The 17924-nt window shown below is 51.2% G+C and overlaps 3 protein-coding genes across 10 annotated transcripts in view; 1 reads left to right on the top strand and 2 right to left on the bottom strand.

Moving 5' to 3' along the window:
* The window catches only part of LPIN2 (lipin 2), a 105520-nt gene extending 97364 nt beyond the window's left edge, over nt 1-8156 (top strand). For 6 of the 7 annotated variants that reach the window (XM_050767458.1, XM_050767455.1, XM_050767459.1 and 3 more), the window contains 6 exons: nt 675-823; nt 1364-1450; nt 3003-3155; nt 3538-3652; nt 4298-4401; nt 4742-8156. In XM_050767458.1, the coding sequence (XP_050623415.1) occupies nt 675-823; nt 1364-1450; nt 3003-3155; nt 3538-3652; nt 4298-4401; nt 4742-4886 (753 nt within the window). In that variant the 3' untranslated portion in view covers nt 4887-8156. Of the gene's footprint in view, nt 1-674; nt 824-1363; nt 1451-3002; nt 3156-3537; nt 3653-4297; nt 4402-4741 lie in introns of those variants that run through there. The other variant, XR_007721114.1, reaches the window with a different exon arrangement.
* Nucleotides 1-17924, bottom strand: part of LOC126941171 (myosin regulatory light chain 12B) — a 392918-nt gene that overhangs the window by 346961 nt on the left and 28033 nt on the right. The window lies entirely within an intron of this gene.
* EMILIN2 (elastin microfibril interfacer 2) overlaps nt 11036-17924 on the bottom strand; it is a 60758-nt gene continuing 53869 nt past the window's right edge. Inside the window, exons 6-8 of the mRNA XM_050767434.1 lie at nt 16075-16107; nt 15243-15371; nt 11036-12033 (exon numbers count right to left, since the gene is read on the bottom strand). Of these exons, the coding sequence (XP_050623391.1) occupies nt 11696-12033; nt 15243-15371; nt 16075-16107 (500 nt within the window). The 3' untranslated portion in view covers nt 11036-11695. The remainder of the gene's footprint in view (nt 12034-15242; nt 15372-16074; nt 16108-17924) is intronic.

Here is a 17924-nt window from a genome sequence, read left to right as displayed (position 1 = left end):
GTGATCCGCGTTGTCCAGTAGGACTTATTTTAGTAACAGTTTAATTTGATGCACATCCTCTTCTGTCCACCTGTCCCCAGCTGCATACGTGCCACACGGCATGGTCGTGTCAATGCCTATCCGTAGTGGAACCACAACCCCCACCCCCAAGAGCTATCAGGCCCACCTGGGGGACCTGTGGCTTGGGTCCTGCCACCCACCCCAGACCTCCTTCCTCCTCCATCTCTGAGAGTCAGTCGTACACAGCTAACCCAGCGCTGAGCCAGGTGCTGTCTCTTAGGAGCCACAGCAATAGAGAAATGACATTTTAGACACAATTTCTCCTCTCTTATTTCCCACCCTGACTTTGACCCATTTTCGGTATGAAAAGGTCTTGCTGGGACCAGAGCAGGCTGTGCTAAAGCAGTAATTCTCAGTTATGGAAGAAGAGTAGTAGACCTTTTGCCTTGTGGAGGTTCAGAGAAGTCCTTGGAACTCCAAAATACTGTTCAGGCAGTGGCTCCCTCAGTGTTGTTAGCTGTGCCTGGCACAGGGTGGGCTGTGTCTAACACCACGGAAACCATCCTGCCTCTTGCTGGGATTCCGAGACACAAGTTGTTGTTCTGTAAATGTTTAAATCGTTTCAAACTGTATGTTTTCAGCTGATTTTCTTTATTCTTATGCTTTTTAAAAAGGCAAAACTGAAGCTCCATGATGGCCCAAATGATGTTGTGTTTAGTATTACAACCCAGTATCAAGGCACCTGTCGCTGTGCAGGGACCATTTACCTGTGGAACTGGAATGACAAGATCATCATTTCTGATATTGATGGGACAATAACCAAGTAAGCTCAATCCTTCGGGTGGGTGGCCGGGAGCAGCCCCGTGCCCAGGGAGGGGCAGGCAGTGCGTGGTGGGGAGTTCCTCACCTGGGCTCGAAGCCCTCAGCCAAGGCATTTTATAAGCCATATGCCCTGAGGCGTCCCCAGTATCGTCCACATGGGGTCATTTTTTTGCATGGAGGAGATGGTGAGGGTGCATAACAAATGTCAAAAATCACTTTGGGAAAGATTTAGTTATTTGGTTTCAATTCTGATATGAAAACAAAGAAGCCCTTTGACATTAGGGTAGAGGAAAAGAGAACGTGTGGTGGTCAGTTACCTCCGAACACACGCATCTGGTTCTCATGAGACTCCACTTTCAGAAGCGCCTCAGTGGGTGCACTTGCATGGGACGGCCTTGCAGTTGCTTGAAGCTGTGATTAAACCCCTTTCAAGAGTGTCCCGCCACCAATTAGTTATTGGCAGCTGATAGTCAACCAAATAGGAAAACACTGTATGTGTTTGATTCCTGATACCTTTTTCCTGTTTCTACCGTCTTCTTAGGTCGGATGCTTTGGGACAGATTCTCCCACAGCTGGGCAAAGACTGGACTCACCAGGGTATAGCAAAGCTCTACCATTCCATCAATGAGTAGGTACCTCCCCACATGTTAACTCGCTCTGGTGAGCTGGAAGCTTGCTTTAAGAACAGTAGAACAATGGTGTAAGTCTTCAGTCCACACAGGCCATGTGTTTATGCTGAAGCACCCCGTCTTCCTCACTCCTTTCCTGTTGATGGTGTGGGAGCCGTGTGCCCCTGGCATTGACATCGAACCATGTGTCTTACCTGTGTCATCTCAGTTAATTCTCATGGTGCTGTGTTTCAGGCACTGCCTACATCTATAACTAGAACAATAGTTATTTTTTTAGCTAGAATTTAACAAGATAGCTGATTTTCATTTTTGGTTTATTTTCTGGGTATTTTAAAATCGTATTTCTTTTTTTTGAGATGGAGTTTTGCCCTTGTCACCCAGGCTGAAGTGCGACGGTGTGACCTTGGCTCACCGCAGTCTCTGCTTCCCAGGTTCAAGTGATTCTCCTGCCTCAGTCTCCCGAGTAGCTGGGATTACAGGCACGTAATTTTGTATTAGTGCAGATGGGGTTTCATCATGTTGGTCAGGCTGGTCTCGAACTCCCAACCTCAGGTGATACCCCCCGCTTCGGCCTCCCAAAGTGCTGGGATTACAGGCATGAGCTACCGCACCCAGCCTTAAAATTGTATTTCTTTGAGTAGATAGTGCACGCATGCATGGGGGAAATAGTTCTTGCATGGGCTGCTCTCTCTTGTGGCACCCTTTGCGGGGAAGATAGCAGTGCCATGGCCTTTGTGGGTTCTTAATACATATATTACATTGATCTGAAGAATCTCAGTGTCTTCAGCATTAGTTGAGAATGCCATAATAGGAAAATTACGAGTATGTCAGTTACCTGGGTATAATTTTGCTTCTTGTCTGATGGAGTGGTTTGCATCTTGCACATTGCCTTTATAAATAAGATCCCCTGTATTTTTTTCTTTACAGTGTGTAATTTAAAGATAGTCCAAGGTTTTTTCTGTCCTCTAATCTGGTTTTCATGGACTAGATGCCGAACATTTTATATCAGTACTTAGAAATTTAACATAATCCTTAGTTGCCTGTACATCCATTTTTTTCCCACATGTTTTCCATGGAAAGCTGAAACCTTTATAATCCTAAGCAGTTTCCTACTAAATTTGAGAATTTGGTTTTCACAGTAAACGAGAGGAACTTTATTTGGATCTTTTAAAAGAAAAGCGTGGGCCAGGCATGGTGGCTCACACCTGTAATTCCCAGCACTGTGGGAGGCTGAGGTGGGCAGATCACCTGAGGTTAGGAGCTCAAGACCAACTTAGCCAACGTGGTGAAACTCTGTATCTACTAATAAATATAAACGTTAGCCGGGCATGGTGTCACATGCCTGTAATCCCAGATACTTGGGAGGCTGAGGCAGGAGAATTGCTTGAATCCGGGAGGCGGAGCTTGCGGTGAGCCGAGATGGCACCACAGCACTCCAACCTGGGTAACAGAGTGAGACAAAACAAAAAAGAAAAAAGTATCAGGGTTTTTTGTTTATTGTTTTTCCTCTTAACCAGAACATGTGGGCTAACAGGGTGTATTTTCTTTCAGGAACGGCTACAAGTTTCTGTACTGCTCGGCCCGTGCCATTGGCATGGCCGACATGACCCGTGGCTACCTGCACTGGGTCAATGACAAGGGCACGATCTTGCCCCGGGGCCCCCTGATGCTATCCCCCAGCAGTTTGTTCTCCGCCTTCCACAGGTACCTTTCCGGCAGGCAACTTGCTGCCCCACATGCTGGGCCCAAGGTGGGGGGATGTGTGGGAACAGATGTCAGATGTTGGAGCTGCCAGGCCTCTCCCAGTTCTTTGGTTCCTGGTGGTGTCCTACCACATAACTGCTCACCTGCCATGTGGTGGGCCTGGTGAAGAAAGGTTCTAGAAACTGTCAAGTTTTCTCCTTCCCTAAACTTCCACTCAAATTTTCATAGTTATTAGACTGGCAAATAAGGAGAAGGAAAGATTCCAGTTACAAAGGATTGAAGAAATTGGGTGGTTGTGAGCACTAAAATTTTTTTTAGAACCACTCACTGGGGAAAAACGACCATTTTGAGATTGGTGATTGTATTTGTATTTTTTTCTTAGAGAAGTGATAGAAAAGAAACCAGAGAAGTTCAAAATTGAGTGTCTAAATGATATCAAGAATCTGTTTGCCCCGTCCAAGCAGCCGTTCTATGCTGCCTTTGGAAACCGTCCAAATGTGAGTATCGCCTGGGCTCTGAGTTCTGATACGGGTGAAATTCAGAGGGATGTACTTTGTGGGGCATAGCCATCTCCCAATTCTCAAAGCAGTTTTGTAAGCAAAATGACGCGTCTTTTCTGCTGGCTCAGTTTTCACTTGACCTGTTCCAAATATCTGTAGCAACTGGGGAGGTCCTGTAGGTGCAGATCTGCCCCAGAATTTATACGAAGGATGCTTTTCCATCATTTCTGCGGCTGCCATTCCATATCCTCAGGCAGCTCCGGCTCCTCTTCTAAGCAGTTCTAAGCTGCGTCCTTAGATCACCCCAGAGCCAGGGTCAGTGCTGGCCCTTTGCTAACACTTCCCAACCTGCCTACCTTCTGCAGGGCCATCGGGCCTCAGGTGAGCAGATGTGGCTTCCCTGGCCTTTTCTGTACCAGGGCCCCTGGCCTCCCTTTGGTGGCTGCCCAAGTTATCTGACTCTCCAAGCACCACTCTGTAGTTTATGTTTGTCTAAAGCTCAGTTTCGGTGGCAACGGCACTGTGCCGCCTCCACACGTTTTCTGTCGAGTCTGTGTGTGCAGCGCTGCTGGCTCACGAGGAGCCTGAGAAGCACCTCCTGAGTTCTCCTCCCTGGAATCTGCTTGCTATTTTCTTCTGCAGGATGTCTATGCCTACACACAAGTTGGAGTTCCAGACTGTAGAATATTCACCGTGAACCCCAAGGGTGAATTAATACAAGAAAGAACCAAAGGAAACAAGTCATCGTAAGTACATTCTCAGCTCTCAGCCCAGCGCCCTGCAGCCATGGGTGCAACTGGGGACAGACAGACCCTGTCCCTTTCCCCCCGATCGATCCTTGAGATCAGGCCCCAATCAAAGGATCACTACATCTCTGTGGGTATCGCTCTTTCACAATAACTATTCGAGGGGTCCCTGGTTCTCCTAGACTTGTAAGAGGGAGTTTGAGCCCTGGGATGGGACTGGGGCCTGCCTCTGAACCTGCCCGTCTGAGCAATCTGAGTGACAGCTTCATAGCCCCCCGTCTTGTGCCTTTGACCGATCTTGAAGTGATAGCCTGTGCCTCTTCCCCAACCCTTCTCTTAGGTATCACAGGCTGAGTGAGCTCGTGGAGCATGTGTTCCCCCTTCTCAGTAAGGAGCAGAATTCTGCTTTTCCCTGCCCGGAGTTCAGCTCCTTCTGCTACTGGCGAGACCCGATCCCTGAAGTGGACCTGGATGACCTGTCCTGAGGCGGCACCTCAGTGGGTGGGCAGGGCTCGGTCCCCCTCCCCACAGCAAGGGAAGGTGGCTGGCTCTTCTGCTGACCTCGGATACCAGCCTTCCCCAGCGGGGACAGGCGCTCCTGGAGCTGGTCCCACCACCCTCCTTTGCCTTCCCAGGCTGGCTGCTGAGGCTCGGCAGGTCTGCAGCTCAGCAACTGGAAGGAGAAGGGAGGAACTGGGCTGGGGCTGGAGGCCTGGGATCCCTCCTCCGTGGGTTGCTACACGTTTCCTGCTGTGAGCTAGGGGCTACTTCCATTGCATCATTTTAAAGGAAGAGAAAAGCAGCTAAAAAAGAGTGGACCAAACCACTGCACACAGGGCAGCGTTACAGTTTCCACTGGGCAGTTGAGGTGGCTTCTCTAACTGGGGCTGTCAGGGTCCCTGAACTGCTGCAGGCCCAGTCAGTGATGCTGGCTGAAGCTGCCTGTGCACGTTTCTTCTCTGGGCGCCTCATTTCCTGCTACACTGAAGAAGTCAGCGGCTCCAGTGGGCCAGGTTGGGCAGGACCCCCACCCCCCATAGGGCCCATGCACCAGAGCCACTGAGCCCAGTCCCATAAACCTGGCCCTCTTTGGGGAAAGATCCCCACAGAGTATCTCCTCTCATCTGTGACGACTCCACGAGCCCTTTATTTCTTAGACCCCACCAGAAGAACAGGTCTCACAGGGATATATTTGATGTCTGTAATAACAGTGGGAAGGTGGGTCTTAAGGAAAACCAAACTCCCCCCATCCCCCTAAACAACTCTGCTTTTAGGAGACCTCAGAAATGCAGATACGCAGTTGAGTGGGTCCTGGAAAGAGCGCTGGATCCCTCTGCTTGCTGCCTGGTGCGGGCCTTTGGAAAACGTCTTGCTTTGGGACAGGACTTGTAAAATTCCGTGATTCAGATTTGTCAGGGAAGCACAGTGAAGCTGCTTAAAGGCACTGGCTAGCAGTGTGTGACTTTGGCTTTTGGAATCACGCCCTGTAATCGGGCCCGTGAAAACCGTGTCCAAGAGGGATCTTGGAGCTCCTATGGAGCAGACTGACCCCGAGCAGTGTCCCCAGCCCAGCCCTGAGAGACCCCATGGGGACACGGGTGCCTGTGTATTTTCACTAAAGTATCCATGGTAGCTCCATTTACTGATGCGGTTGTAATGAGCTCACATCACATCTGAAGAGATGGCACTAGGGAAAGGTGTGCCATAAGCTGCTCTAGAGCTTTTGGTATGCTGAGTGTTGACAGAGCTGCACTGTAAAATCGAGAGAACTGGCACGAGCCCAGAACCAACCCCAGGTCTTGGTCTCCATGGGCGAGAACACAGGACGTGGTGGTTCCTGAGCAGAGAGGGATCTGCAGATCCAGGCTTGGTGCTCGGGGTGGTCTCATGGCCAACTCTTCATGCCCCTGCCGTTCTAGTGCAACCTCTACATGTTTTAGTTTGCTTCACCTAAAATAATGCTGATCTAGAGATAAATAGGGGTGGATATTTTTCCAGATTGGAGAGTTGAAAGTCCCTGACTGATTTCAGCCATTTTTCCTAGTGCTGTTGGATGCAGAGACAGTGTTGAAATCCCCTAAACACAGTTCTCAGTGGCAAAACCTGGGAAGGCTCACGTTCCCAAAGAAGGGACCACATGAGCCTTCTCCCATGCAAAGCTTCCCCCAGTTTAAATAGTTCACAAGGACTATTTGTTTAATGAGGTTATTTATGTACAGTAGGTTAGGGATCCTGGGTTCTGTTTATATGAAGTTCTACCCAGTTTGTGAATTAAAATTCTAGTACAGCAGCCATGCAGCCACCTTATTTCATAGCTGCCATCTGTGTGTCCTCTTGACTGCCTTCTATTTAGAGGAAGAATGAGAGCTTTATGTGCTTAACTGAGCTTATAGTAGGACTTCTTTGCATATGTATGGTACTGAAAAATCAATATACATCTTTAATCCTTTTTAGGTTGTCCTTTAAAGAGTTTTTGACTAGTTTCTTTTTCTTGACAGTTCTTCTCTTTGGACACATGGGCCTTCTTAGAGGGTTCAGTCTAGGCCCCGGCTCTCCTGGCCCTGTGTTGAGGGTAGCTGGTCCCTGTGTCTGCTAGCACTAGACTTTGTTGCTACACAGATTGATCCAGTGGGTACATAGGCTAATTAATGTGAGTCTTTTTCCTTGTTTAAAGGAGTCCCTCTTGCTGAAAGTACATGATTACTATTGCTGTAGTGTTAGGAAAGTATTAAGTTTGTGCTGAAAATCCATTGCCATTTGGTACAAATGCCATTTGTTCTTTCTGTGAAAGAGATGCCCTCGAGTGTGTTTGTACACAAACCCTTAGGATGGTGAGTTGAAGCATCACCCTCGCGCTATCTTCAGTGACGGGTGACAGCTCAGGGAGATGGCAGGCAGATTGGGCTCTTAAGTCATTATTCTCTCAGTTACTCCATTGGTGAAGTGGCCCTTTCCCTCTTTGCAGTTCAGTCTAAGTCTCGTATCTGCTTTGCTGTCTGTGTGCTGAGGCTCGTCCTGTGTGAGTTGCTGTCTGCCTCCTGTCCGGCTGTGAGGTGCTCGTGTAGACCTGGAGCATGCAGGCTGCCTCCATGTTTGGGTACTGTGTTGCGTTTTGCTCTGTCCAAAAACATCTGCATAGTTTTCAGCTGGAAAAAGAAAAAACTTAAAAATGGGATGTCCTAAAATGAAAGCTGCTCAAAGTCACAGAACAAGCGAGGGACAAAGGAGATAGGATGACTGGGAAGTGCTGGCCCTGAATAGCCCCTGTGACTGGGGCCTGCACACAGCCCTTCCACAGTTGGCACTGTGGGTGCAGGCCAACCCTTTAAAGAACAAAGAAGGCGGCTCTGTCACTTTTTGCAAATTGGCAAAAACGGACATCCAGGGAGTTTCATGTTTATTATCCTGTGATGTTTTCCCATGTTTTTGAGCTTCCAGGGTTTAATAAAATTGGTTAAAAATTGAGTCTTTTCCTGAAGTAAGTGCTCTTTCCAGGTGAAAACTACTCTTTTGGTTTTGTTTGAAAGAAAGGGAGGGGAAACTTTGCTCTTTTAATAATTATGTTCAGCCTATGATGAAGTATTTGATTATTAGACGGCAACGTCACTAATAAGTTTTAAGTTGTCAAAAGTTAATTGTAAACATCAGTACAGTACTCTTAGTTACAGTAAAGCAATTGTCGCAAGATGAATGGCTCATATTTTGGTGCAGTGTTTGATGTTCAAAACAAAATGTTACAACAATAAACGAACATACACTGAATGCATTCGGCTCTTTTCTTCAGGGGACATTGAAACCATCTTTTTAGATTCTTGCCAGAAATTGGTAATTTCCATAAATTAGTATCTTGATCGTTGCTGACACTTAAATTTGTCTACAGGAGGAGCTCCTTTTTGTTGCTTATTCTTAAAACCTGGCTCCAGAAGTACAGCTACACCCCCAGGAACTAACCTCTTGCTTTGTACCTTCTGCCAGGAAGTGACTTGTGCTGTGGTCTCGCGGCTGTCCAGGAGGCTGTGTTTACCTCCTATCCCTAAGCCCTTGAATTCCCTGGGAGTCCTGTCCAGGGCCCCTGGACACCCCACCTTTCCTTAAACCGTTCCTCAGGGTGGATACGATTTAGCAATCAATCCTGATGTTTCCATCACAGAGTCAGAGGGAACTTTGATCAAAACCATTATTATTTAAATACTGACCTTTTGTCCTCTCAGATTGCTGGGCACTTACCAGATGCAGCATGTGCTGAACCCTGCATCCCAAAGGCCCTCGGCAGGAGCGTGTGTTCAGGATGGAAACGTTTTGCATTTCATGCCTCCCCGCCATGACGTGATGGCAACCATGGGTCTTTAGGAACACAAAACAAGAGCTCAGGGAAATTGGTTACAAAGGAAATGGTCTTTACCCAGAGCAGCTTTCAGGGCTTCAGGGGAGCAGTGGACTTTGCATCCCTGAGCTCTGAGGATGTGCCTGTGCGTGGCTTCTTTCTGTTGGGCCCTGCACCCACTGGAGTTGGCGTGTGTCCTTCCCTTCCCATTTATAGGATGGTATAAGGAAAATACACATTTATGTTTGAAAAGGGGCTGTGGTGTGGATATGTGCAAAGCTGGGTTTCCAAGCTACAGGCATGAGCTTCAGTGACTCCAATCGCAAATACTCCCTGTCAAGCTGCAAATACATAAATTGTGAGAAAATTAGTCATCTGGGAAAGCTAGATTAACATGCCAACCAGGAAGTAATTTCAAATGCAGTTTAAGGTTTGCATTTATTGACGATACCATTTTGTTTTTAATCATGTAAATGAGGCCATTTGTCAGTGTTACCTGGAGGTGGAGGGGATGTCACAGTCCTCTACTTAAGAAGTGTCCTGACCTTTTCTCAGCAACAACTTGATATCAGAAGTTGTGAACTTGGCTGGGCGTGGTGGCTCACACCTGTAATCCCAGCACTTTTGGGAGGCCGAAGTGGACAGATTGCCTGAGCTCAGGAGCTCGCAACCAGCCTGGGCAACATGGTGAAACCCGTCTCTGCTAAAATACACAAAATTAACCGAGCGTAGCGGCATGCACCTGTAGTCCCAACTACTCGGGAGGCTGAGGTAGGAGAATTGCTTGAACCCAGGAGGCAGAGGTTGCACTGAGCCGAGATCACACCACTGCACTCCAGCCTGGGCAACAGAGTGAGACCCCATCTCAAAAGAAAAAAAAAAAGTAGTGAACTTGTTCCCGATTATGTCTCAGGGTTTGGTATGCCTCTGACTCCCAGGCATGCTACTTCAGGGGTGATGACTTGAAGGGCTGCTCCGAACCCCACAGCCTTAAGCTCAGCTGACCTTGTTCTGCTGCCTGTACAAAAAGACAGCCTTTCCCTTTCTAAAGACGTCTCCTAAGGGGACCAGGATCCAGCTGTCATCCTGCTTTATCTCAAAGTAGAGGCAGGCTCCAGCCGTGATGAGGCGTATTCAGTTTTGCCCGTCTTGAATACACAGAGCTGAGATTCACCTTTGTTGGTGAGTAGAGACGCACTGACAGGAGGACTGGGTTTTACCCGATGTTCCAGACCCTTCTGCGGAGTAGGGAAAGCAGCAGGTAGTCACCACCCACCTTCTGCCTGGGCCCTGCCCCTGCAGCTCTTGAGCACATCCCCTTGGGCGCTGAGTGCGGTCTTTTCAAAAGGAGCGTGAGGGGAGAGGGCGATGGCTCGTGGCGGCTGGGTTGTCCTGAAGACACTGCTACACTGGGGCTTTTTCCATGAGTCATTCCTAGGACAGCCAAGGATACTCTGACAGCTCCCTTGAGCCAGTTCCCCAGCTGTGGTAACGGGGTGAGATGCCATTCTGCCTCCCGCTCCTGGACAAAGAGATCCAAATTTTAAATAGTAAAATGGCTAATCTTTAGTTCTTGCTCATATCTTACCTAGCTGTGGCTGGGGGAATAAATAAATAGGAACTCTAAAGTGTCCAGTGGCCACTCTGTAAATTCATTTGCAAACAGTTCTTAAAGCATTTTTTACAGCGTAAGATCATCTTCTGGGCCAAGGAAACTGCAGCTCTTGTTTCTACTGTCCAAACCTTTCCCCAGGGGGACTTGATTAACCAGTAGGGTTTACCAACCTGATCCACAGAGACTACCTTGAACTGAGGGTGCTGAGAGGTCTCTGTGGCCACTGGTGACAGATCAATACTCCTGGGCCTCCCCTCAGTGGAGGCGTCTCGCTGTGTGACAATGCCGTGTTCTCAGATGGGCTCAGCTGTCAGCGTGTGGCCAGCGTTAGGTTGAGCCTCCTGCTGCTTAGAAACCCGAGCGCTGGGCGAGCTGTGGCTGCTGGAGAGTGGTGCAGTGAAGCAGCAGGGATTCCGTTAGCCTGGGCAGCTGCTGTGGGGTCTGAGTGCAGCATCCCCAGAGGAGCCGCTCCAGCTGCAGATCACATGGGGCCTTGACCTCTGTGCACATCTGGTCCGTCTTCACAAGCCAGAAACAAAACCCAAGTGTACAGCTTGGATGCGAAGGGGTAACAGTTTTGTAGCTGAGATTAATGTTATTCAGGATTACTTTCTGTAGCCCTTTTTGAAACAAATTTCTACAGTTTGCTTTTTAGCAACAGTTCCTGATCCGGAAGGCACCACACTTAACAAAAGTAACTGGAAATGGCTTTACCTCTTTATTGACACTCCCTGTCTTTGCACTTAAATTGTACATGTCATTTAAGGAGCCCGACAAGCTTTGGGAACAGTTTCTAACGTATCCCCATTTGCAGCTGGGCCAAGGCCCGGGTGAGCAGGTAAGTCCCAGGCAGCAATGGTGAACCAAGCGTGGAACAGCCCACACTAAAGTCAGGGTCTCTGCGGCGGCACGGGCCACTTCGGCACTTCAGTGTTTCAACTTCTGCGTGCAGTGTCCAGACAGACGGCCGGCCACAGTGACCAGCTCTCCCTGCCTCCCTCCTCCCAGCCCACAGTCAGACGGAGCCTCTGGCAAGCTCAGACCCAGTCCAGGGCCCTGGGTCTGAGCTTGCCAGAGTGTAGATACAGGTGAAGGCCTTTCCAAGTCGTCCAGTTGTCCAGTTAGTGACAGAAAAGTCAGTGGCCACATTCACCATGTGCCTCACGCTTCGCAGCCTGGCCGGATGCAGTAAGGCATGGTGGCCTCAACGGCGAGGGAAGGCCTTTATGTTAGGGACAGGTGGTGGGACATAGGCGGAAAACTCTAGCCCCGTGCTTCCATTACATACAAAACCGAATATATTAAAGCTTTAGAGTTTTTACAACTATCTTTCCCCTGACCTCTCCCCAGCCACCTTAGAGGTGGGAAAGGAAAGGATATAAGAAAACCCCACTAAATGTGGAGTACATTTCGTCAAAGTCTGTGTGAGCCAACTTGCCCCCAGTCACCACGACGTTGACTGCATCTCCCGCCTTCAAGTGCACGATGAGGTGGAATGCCCCCGGGCCCCCGCAGGTGTGCAAAGCCCCTGGGGGGCGGTGGTACTCCAGGAACTCTCTCCTGTACCCCGCGGTATGCAGCTGGGCCACGCTGGCGTTGGAGACCGACAGCACTGCTTCCACATAGGCGTCTCTCTCGGGGGTGAGGGTGGCTGTGATCAGGTAGCGCCCATCGTAAGGAGCCGTGAAGACGCCTGCGGGGAGAAAGTCACAGCCGTTGCCATGGCAGTAAGTGGCCCCCCAGTGATAACCTGGGCCTGGGAGACGAGCCATCTCTGTCTTCCCATGGCAGCCGGCTGCCCACCTCAGCTGCTTTTTATGCTCATCCCCTACAGCTTACCAGTGCTGCAGAGGCCACCTTAGCCCATACCACTTTTTGCCACGGACCTAAGAATGCCTCTTGGAGCATTTCTCCCTTATTAGAAGCACCTAAGGGCTAAAGTCAGCCTCAGAGCTTGGCTGCTGGGCAGAATACCCATGAGGTAGGGCCAATGAAAACGAAGCTTGCCATCAACCCAGGGAGAGGCAGACACAGCACCATGTAACCCCAGGGCCGTGCCAGGCTCTTCCTGTAAGAGGCCCATTCTCCCCACGCTGGGCAGTGGCCAGAAGTGAGCACTGATACTTAGCCCATGACCCACACATTCTGGGCCTGGGGTGGGAAAGGAAGTGGTGGCTGAAGGTGAGGAAGGTGGAAAGATCTGTACATGTCACTATTTCCTAAGCAGAAGCAGCTGTAGGTGACCCCACAGCTGGGAGAGTCAGTGCCAACACCAAATGCTGGCAGGAATGGCCATCACTCACGGGCTCCGCAGTGGACACCAGACCTTGCCACTGGCCACAAGCCAAGAGTGGACATAAAACAGAGGGCCCAGGAGCTAAAAAGAGTGGTACTGTGCATTTGTGGTGGCTCACGCCTGTGGGAATCCCAGCACTTTGGGAGGCCAAGGTGGGCAGATCACCTGAGGTCAAGAGTTTGAGACCAGCCTGGCCAATATGGGTAACCCATCTCTACTAAAAATACAAAAAATATTTAGACGGACATGGTGGTGTGCACCTGTAGTCCCAACTACTCGGGAGGCTGAGGCATGAGAATCCCTTGAATCCACGTGGCGGAGGTTGCGGTGAGCCGAGATGGCACCACTGCACTCCAGCCTGGGCGACAAAGCAAGACTCTGCCTCAAAAAAAAAACAAACAAACAAAAAAAAAAAAGTGGTTCTCAGGGACCCAGGCCTTCAGTCTGCTCTGGAAGACAGAAGAGGCCCAGCTACCCAGTCCCCTTCCCAACTTTGAACAGCAAGTAACTGAGGGCTTTTCAGAGGCTTCCTAAGGCACCTGGCCCTGAGGCCAGCGCCAGCCCTTGCGTTTTAGGTGTGGCCTTCACCTTTGTTCAGAGTCACCTGTGGTGAAGCTTCGCTCAGTTCACCCAGAATTTCCTTTCTGCACGTGCTCCATGCAAGACAAGAGGGAGCTCTGGGAATGCGAGACTGTAGGTCACGGTCCCTGCCTGCAAGCACCACCCGACCTGTCCAAGCAGATGAGCCATCCCTATGGCCAAGGCAGTGCAGAGTGACCTGGGGAGGGTGACCTTGTTATAGTCAGGCAGATGGAAGCAGGGCAGGAGAGCCCCTACCCCAACTAGGAGTGTCAGGCAACCATCAGATGATGGTCCCGCAATTGTTAACTGTCTCTCTAAATTAATGATTGGTCGCAGCCAGCACCACAGAAAGGCAGTCGCCCAATAGACAACCTGAAGCTGGTAATCAGCGGCTTCCCTATAAGATCTCCGGAGTTGGGCGATGAAGCTCATGCATGCGCATTAAGAGGCAAAAAATGACGTTTAAATGGTGTTTAACTGCTGTGTGACCTCCTGGGAGCACTTGACTGGTACAGGAAGAACATGTCACGTGGGCACGCACACAACTCCAGGAAACACCGCACACGCCCCCTCTCAGGCGCTGGCAGGCCACTGTGCATGTGGACGGCTCCCCAAGGGAAGAATCAGGAAAGGGACGCAGCCCCCCGGAAGCATGCCATGTATAAGACCCCAAGTCACCGGTCAGACCGCACTTGAATCTCTCGTCACCCACCCGGCCGTCTTACGAGTGTACTTTCCTGCTCTAAAACTTGCCTCAGTCTCACTCTGCCTCATGCCCCTTGGTCAGATTCTTTCTTCTGACGCGGCAAGCACTGAGACCCATATGGATTCCCCTTCACGGACGTACTGATCCCAGAGGCCGCTGCCACTCTGAGCAGAGGCCTGGAGGCCTGCGGGGCCCGGAGGAAGCTACACGGCGGGGGAAAGTCAGCAGCATTCCTCTCACCCTGACCTGCCTTAGATGCCGAGCTTCAGCCTCATCAGCCCGGGACACTCATCATTCATTTCTCTTGAGTTCTGCAGGTAACTTAGGCTTGCTAATCTAACAGTTAAGAGCCACTGCCTAAGGACAGATGGGATTTAGCCAGACAGTGACCAGACAGGGCAAATGTGAGGCTGGGGGTGGCTAAAAACTACCAAGAAGGAAACCAAGTCTCCCTCCCTCCCAGTGGCTTATGAGTGTCAAAGCCTCCCTGAAATCCACTGCCCCGCCCCGCCCCGCTCCAGGAGGCCCTGTTCACAGTACGGAAGCAGAACAGCGACTGCTGAGGGCAGAGAGAGGTCAGGAAAGACCCCGGGCCAGGGGGACCTCCCCACACCTGCCTGGGCTTCTGTCCTGATGGGCCCAGGCACCCCTGGGCCCTGCTTTCCTTGAAGCTGCCCTCGGTCTGGGCAGAGCAGCCCAGCCCAGGTGGATGCTGATGGACACAGAACTCAGAGGTAAACTCCATACCCATGATCCTTGGGACCCCCAGAAACAACCTGGGGCAGGGGGACCCGCCAGGCGCCGCAGGTAGACTCAGGCTCCCAGCTGAAGGGACCGTGTGGCGGAGCATGCAGCCCTCTGGGGAGCGCAGTCCTTTGGCTCTGTTCATAAACCAGGAGACCCTGAGGGAGCCTCCTGCTTGTCGGCCCAGGGTGTCAGGACGACTGTCAGAGCCCGAGAGAGACGGGCGCAACGGTGGCTATCAGAGGTGGCCAGGGCATGGTGGGCTATGCTGGCAGAGCCCTCGTAACTGCCATAAAAAATGAATAGCAACCCCAGTGGTGAACACTGAGGACTGGCGTGTTGACCTCACCACTAGAAAATGTTACACACCCATGCAGCCTGCAGCCCTCGAGCCGGGAAACGTTCTACATGAAAGCCCAGAGTGGGGCAGAGGAGTGCAGGCCCACTCAGGCATCTGCTCCAGGGTGGCGTCCTCCCTGAGCCCACGGGACCCTGGAAACCAGCCAGCCATGGTGGGTCCCACCTGCATTGGGGTAGGAGGAGGACACAGTACCAGTTCCCTTCACTCACTCACCCGTGCTGGGGTTGTAAACGTCCCCGTCGTTCACCAGCACTTTGTTAAAGAGGACAACGCCCCCATCGCTGGGGAAAGGCTTCTGGGTGAGGCCCGCAGAAAAAGACACCAGAGAAGGCACCGGAGCTCCTGGAGCAGAGAAAGGATGGAATGGATTGACCTGGATGCTTCTGTCCTCTAGCGGGAGGGCCTGGAAAACTGAAGCCTACGTGTCAGGCCCATTTTATTTCACCCAAAGTGGTGAAGCAAACTCCTCACGCCCGAGAGCCAGAGGGTTCCCTGTCTGAGATCAGCAGGCAGGACAGCTGAGGAATCTGAGAAGCTGGACAGGCTCTTGTTAGGAGGGTGTGTGTGAGGCTGGGCATGTAAGCATATGAGATGGGGGTGTGTGTGTGTGTGTGTGAGTGTGCACGCACACTCATGAGCACACATGTTAGGAGGCCAGGCCAGGCAGTGGGTGCATCATCATCTAGGGAGCTGCTTCCTTACTAATAAATCAATAAAACCCGGAGCCCCAGGAAGCTCATCAGGACCACACAAGGGCAGAGGCCCACCCAGTGATCCCCTTGGGAAACTCAATGAGCTGGGATGATGGAGGAAGGAAGATTCCTCGTCTTGGGCCTGACTCTGACCCTCTCTTGGGAGCAAACCTTGGGGAATTTAGTCCACTGTAGTCAGCTGAGGGCTGTCCCAGTGCTGGTGGGTGGGGAAGGGCTGGGCCCAGGCTTGATCTGTGCTAATAGCTTGGAGGGAGGAGGCAGGACATGCAGAGGAGGGGCAGAGGCCACCAAGGAGACTGCTCCTCCTGCCCCTGGTCTCTCAGCAGACGTACCTGGGGAAGCTACAGGAGGTGACCTTGGGTATCCTGAAAAACAAAAAGGAAATGGCATGTCAAACAAGATCCTAAGCACCAGCTCCTTGTTCTGAGCCCTTTTTTCTCTTTGCTCCTCCGTCACAAGTTCAAATCGAGTCTTCACTATTAAAGAGACATAGAACAAGGGCACCCACTGTCACTGCCCTCCTAGAAGCAGAGGTACATTTGTGCCAGCCTGTCCCTGCTTCCTCGCTAGCCCATTTATCCCTGGCAGGGAAGAGGGCACTGAGGGCAAGCTGGCTGCAGGAAAGAAAGAGATGGGTGCTAGAGCCTTGGAGACTTCTCTGCGACTGAGAGAGTCACACAAGCCAGCTAACATTTGCCCTCTAGCAGTGTTATCTGTTCAAGAGCTTTGGCTCTTCAGCTAGACTGAACACAGTCCTTATCAAATGGAGGCATGGATGGGTGGGTGCATAAGTGCAGGGACAAATAGATGAGTGGATACATGCAGGGAAGAGTGCACAGCTTGATGCGTGGAGGGATGTGCACATGCATGGGTGGGTGGATAGATATGTGCATGGATACATGGGTGCGTGGGGCCCTGGGGTGCCCCAGCCTCTGCATATGAGGATGCATATGTGGGTGGATGGATAGATGCATAGATGGGTGGATGGATGTGTTGATGGGTGGATACATGGATAGATGTGTGGGTGGGTGGATGGGTGGATGGATGGAAGGGATGCACAGATAGATGTATGGGTGAGTGCTGCATGCATGCAAGGGTGCATGGATGGATGAATGAGTGAACAAATAGCCCAAGAGAGCCTAAGCATCCATGGTACATGGAACTAACGGAAGATAAGTGTTATCTTGGAAAACACAGGACATCTGCCTAAGAGCTGTGATCCCTGCAGCTCAGGTGTCTTAGAAGGAATAGAAAAAAGAGAGCTGGTGAGAGAAAATGTCTCCTTGTCTTCTCAGCAGTGACCCGGCCTTCCAGACAGCCATGGGCATCAGGGGCCACGGGTGCATCAGGCTATCACTGATGGGGAACGACCCCAGCCCTGCCAGTGTCTGCATGTCCCTGATGGTCAGCCTGGTCTGACTCAGAGGGGACTGGTTTGCATTGTTCTATGCATGTATCTATGGCAGGTGACATGATCTGCCGCATTCAGGGTCATCTGTTTATCTGTTACAGCCACAAATCTCAGTTTCCTCATCTGTAAAACAACACTGGCTTCATGGTGCAGCTGGGAGGGGTGCAGGAGATCCGGCTGCGGTTCAGTCCCTGGCTCGTGGTGGGAATCCCACAAATGCTCACTTCCTTCTGCTCCTCTCTGTACTGTGACACCACCCCCACTGTCACCATCACAGTAATGGTGTGGACATTCACAACTCATGGGGAGCACTTCCCAGTGGGGCACTGAACTGGGCTTTCTCCATCCTCACAGTAACCCTCTGAGGTCCTGCACTCTCCTCATTTCGTGGTTGAAGGAAGCTCAGAGAGCTCAGGAAGCTGCCCCGAGTCCCAAAGCCTGTGGTTGACAGCCCTCCTGCCTAGCCAGGCTGCTGTGCCACCTGCTTTGCTCCTACCCAAGCTCCCAATACCCTTGTGGCTTCCAAGATCCTTCCTGCTGGGAATCAGTGAGCTGCCATGTGGCACTGGTACTCCAGCCGGCCGGGCCATTCTAGGTATGGACGACTGCACTGTCCCTGAGGCGCCCCAGCCTCCGCGTGCTGGATTGGCATGAGTGATCCCTCAGGCCTCGGCATCCCTCCAAAGCTGCACTTCTGAACTTGTCCCCTGAAGGCTGGACCCCGGCCCGCCAAGCCCCTCAGCAGACCCCGAGGCTCAGGTGGAAGGTCTG

This window comes from Macaca thibetana, chromosome 18, assembly GCF_024542745.1.
Source record: "Macaca thibetana thibetana isolate TM-01 chromosome 18, ASM2454274v1, whole genome shotgun sequence".
Taxonomy (NCBI): domain Eukaryota; kingdom Metazoa; phylum Chordata; class Mammalia; order Primates; family Cercopithecidae; genus Macaca; species Macaca thibetana.
This window is presented reverse-complemented; position numbering and strand designations above follow the sequence as displayed.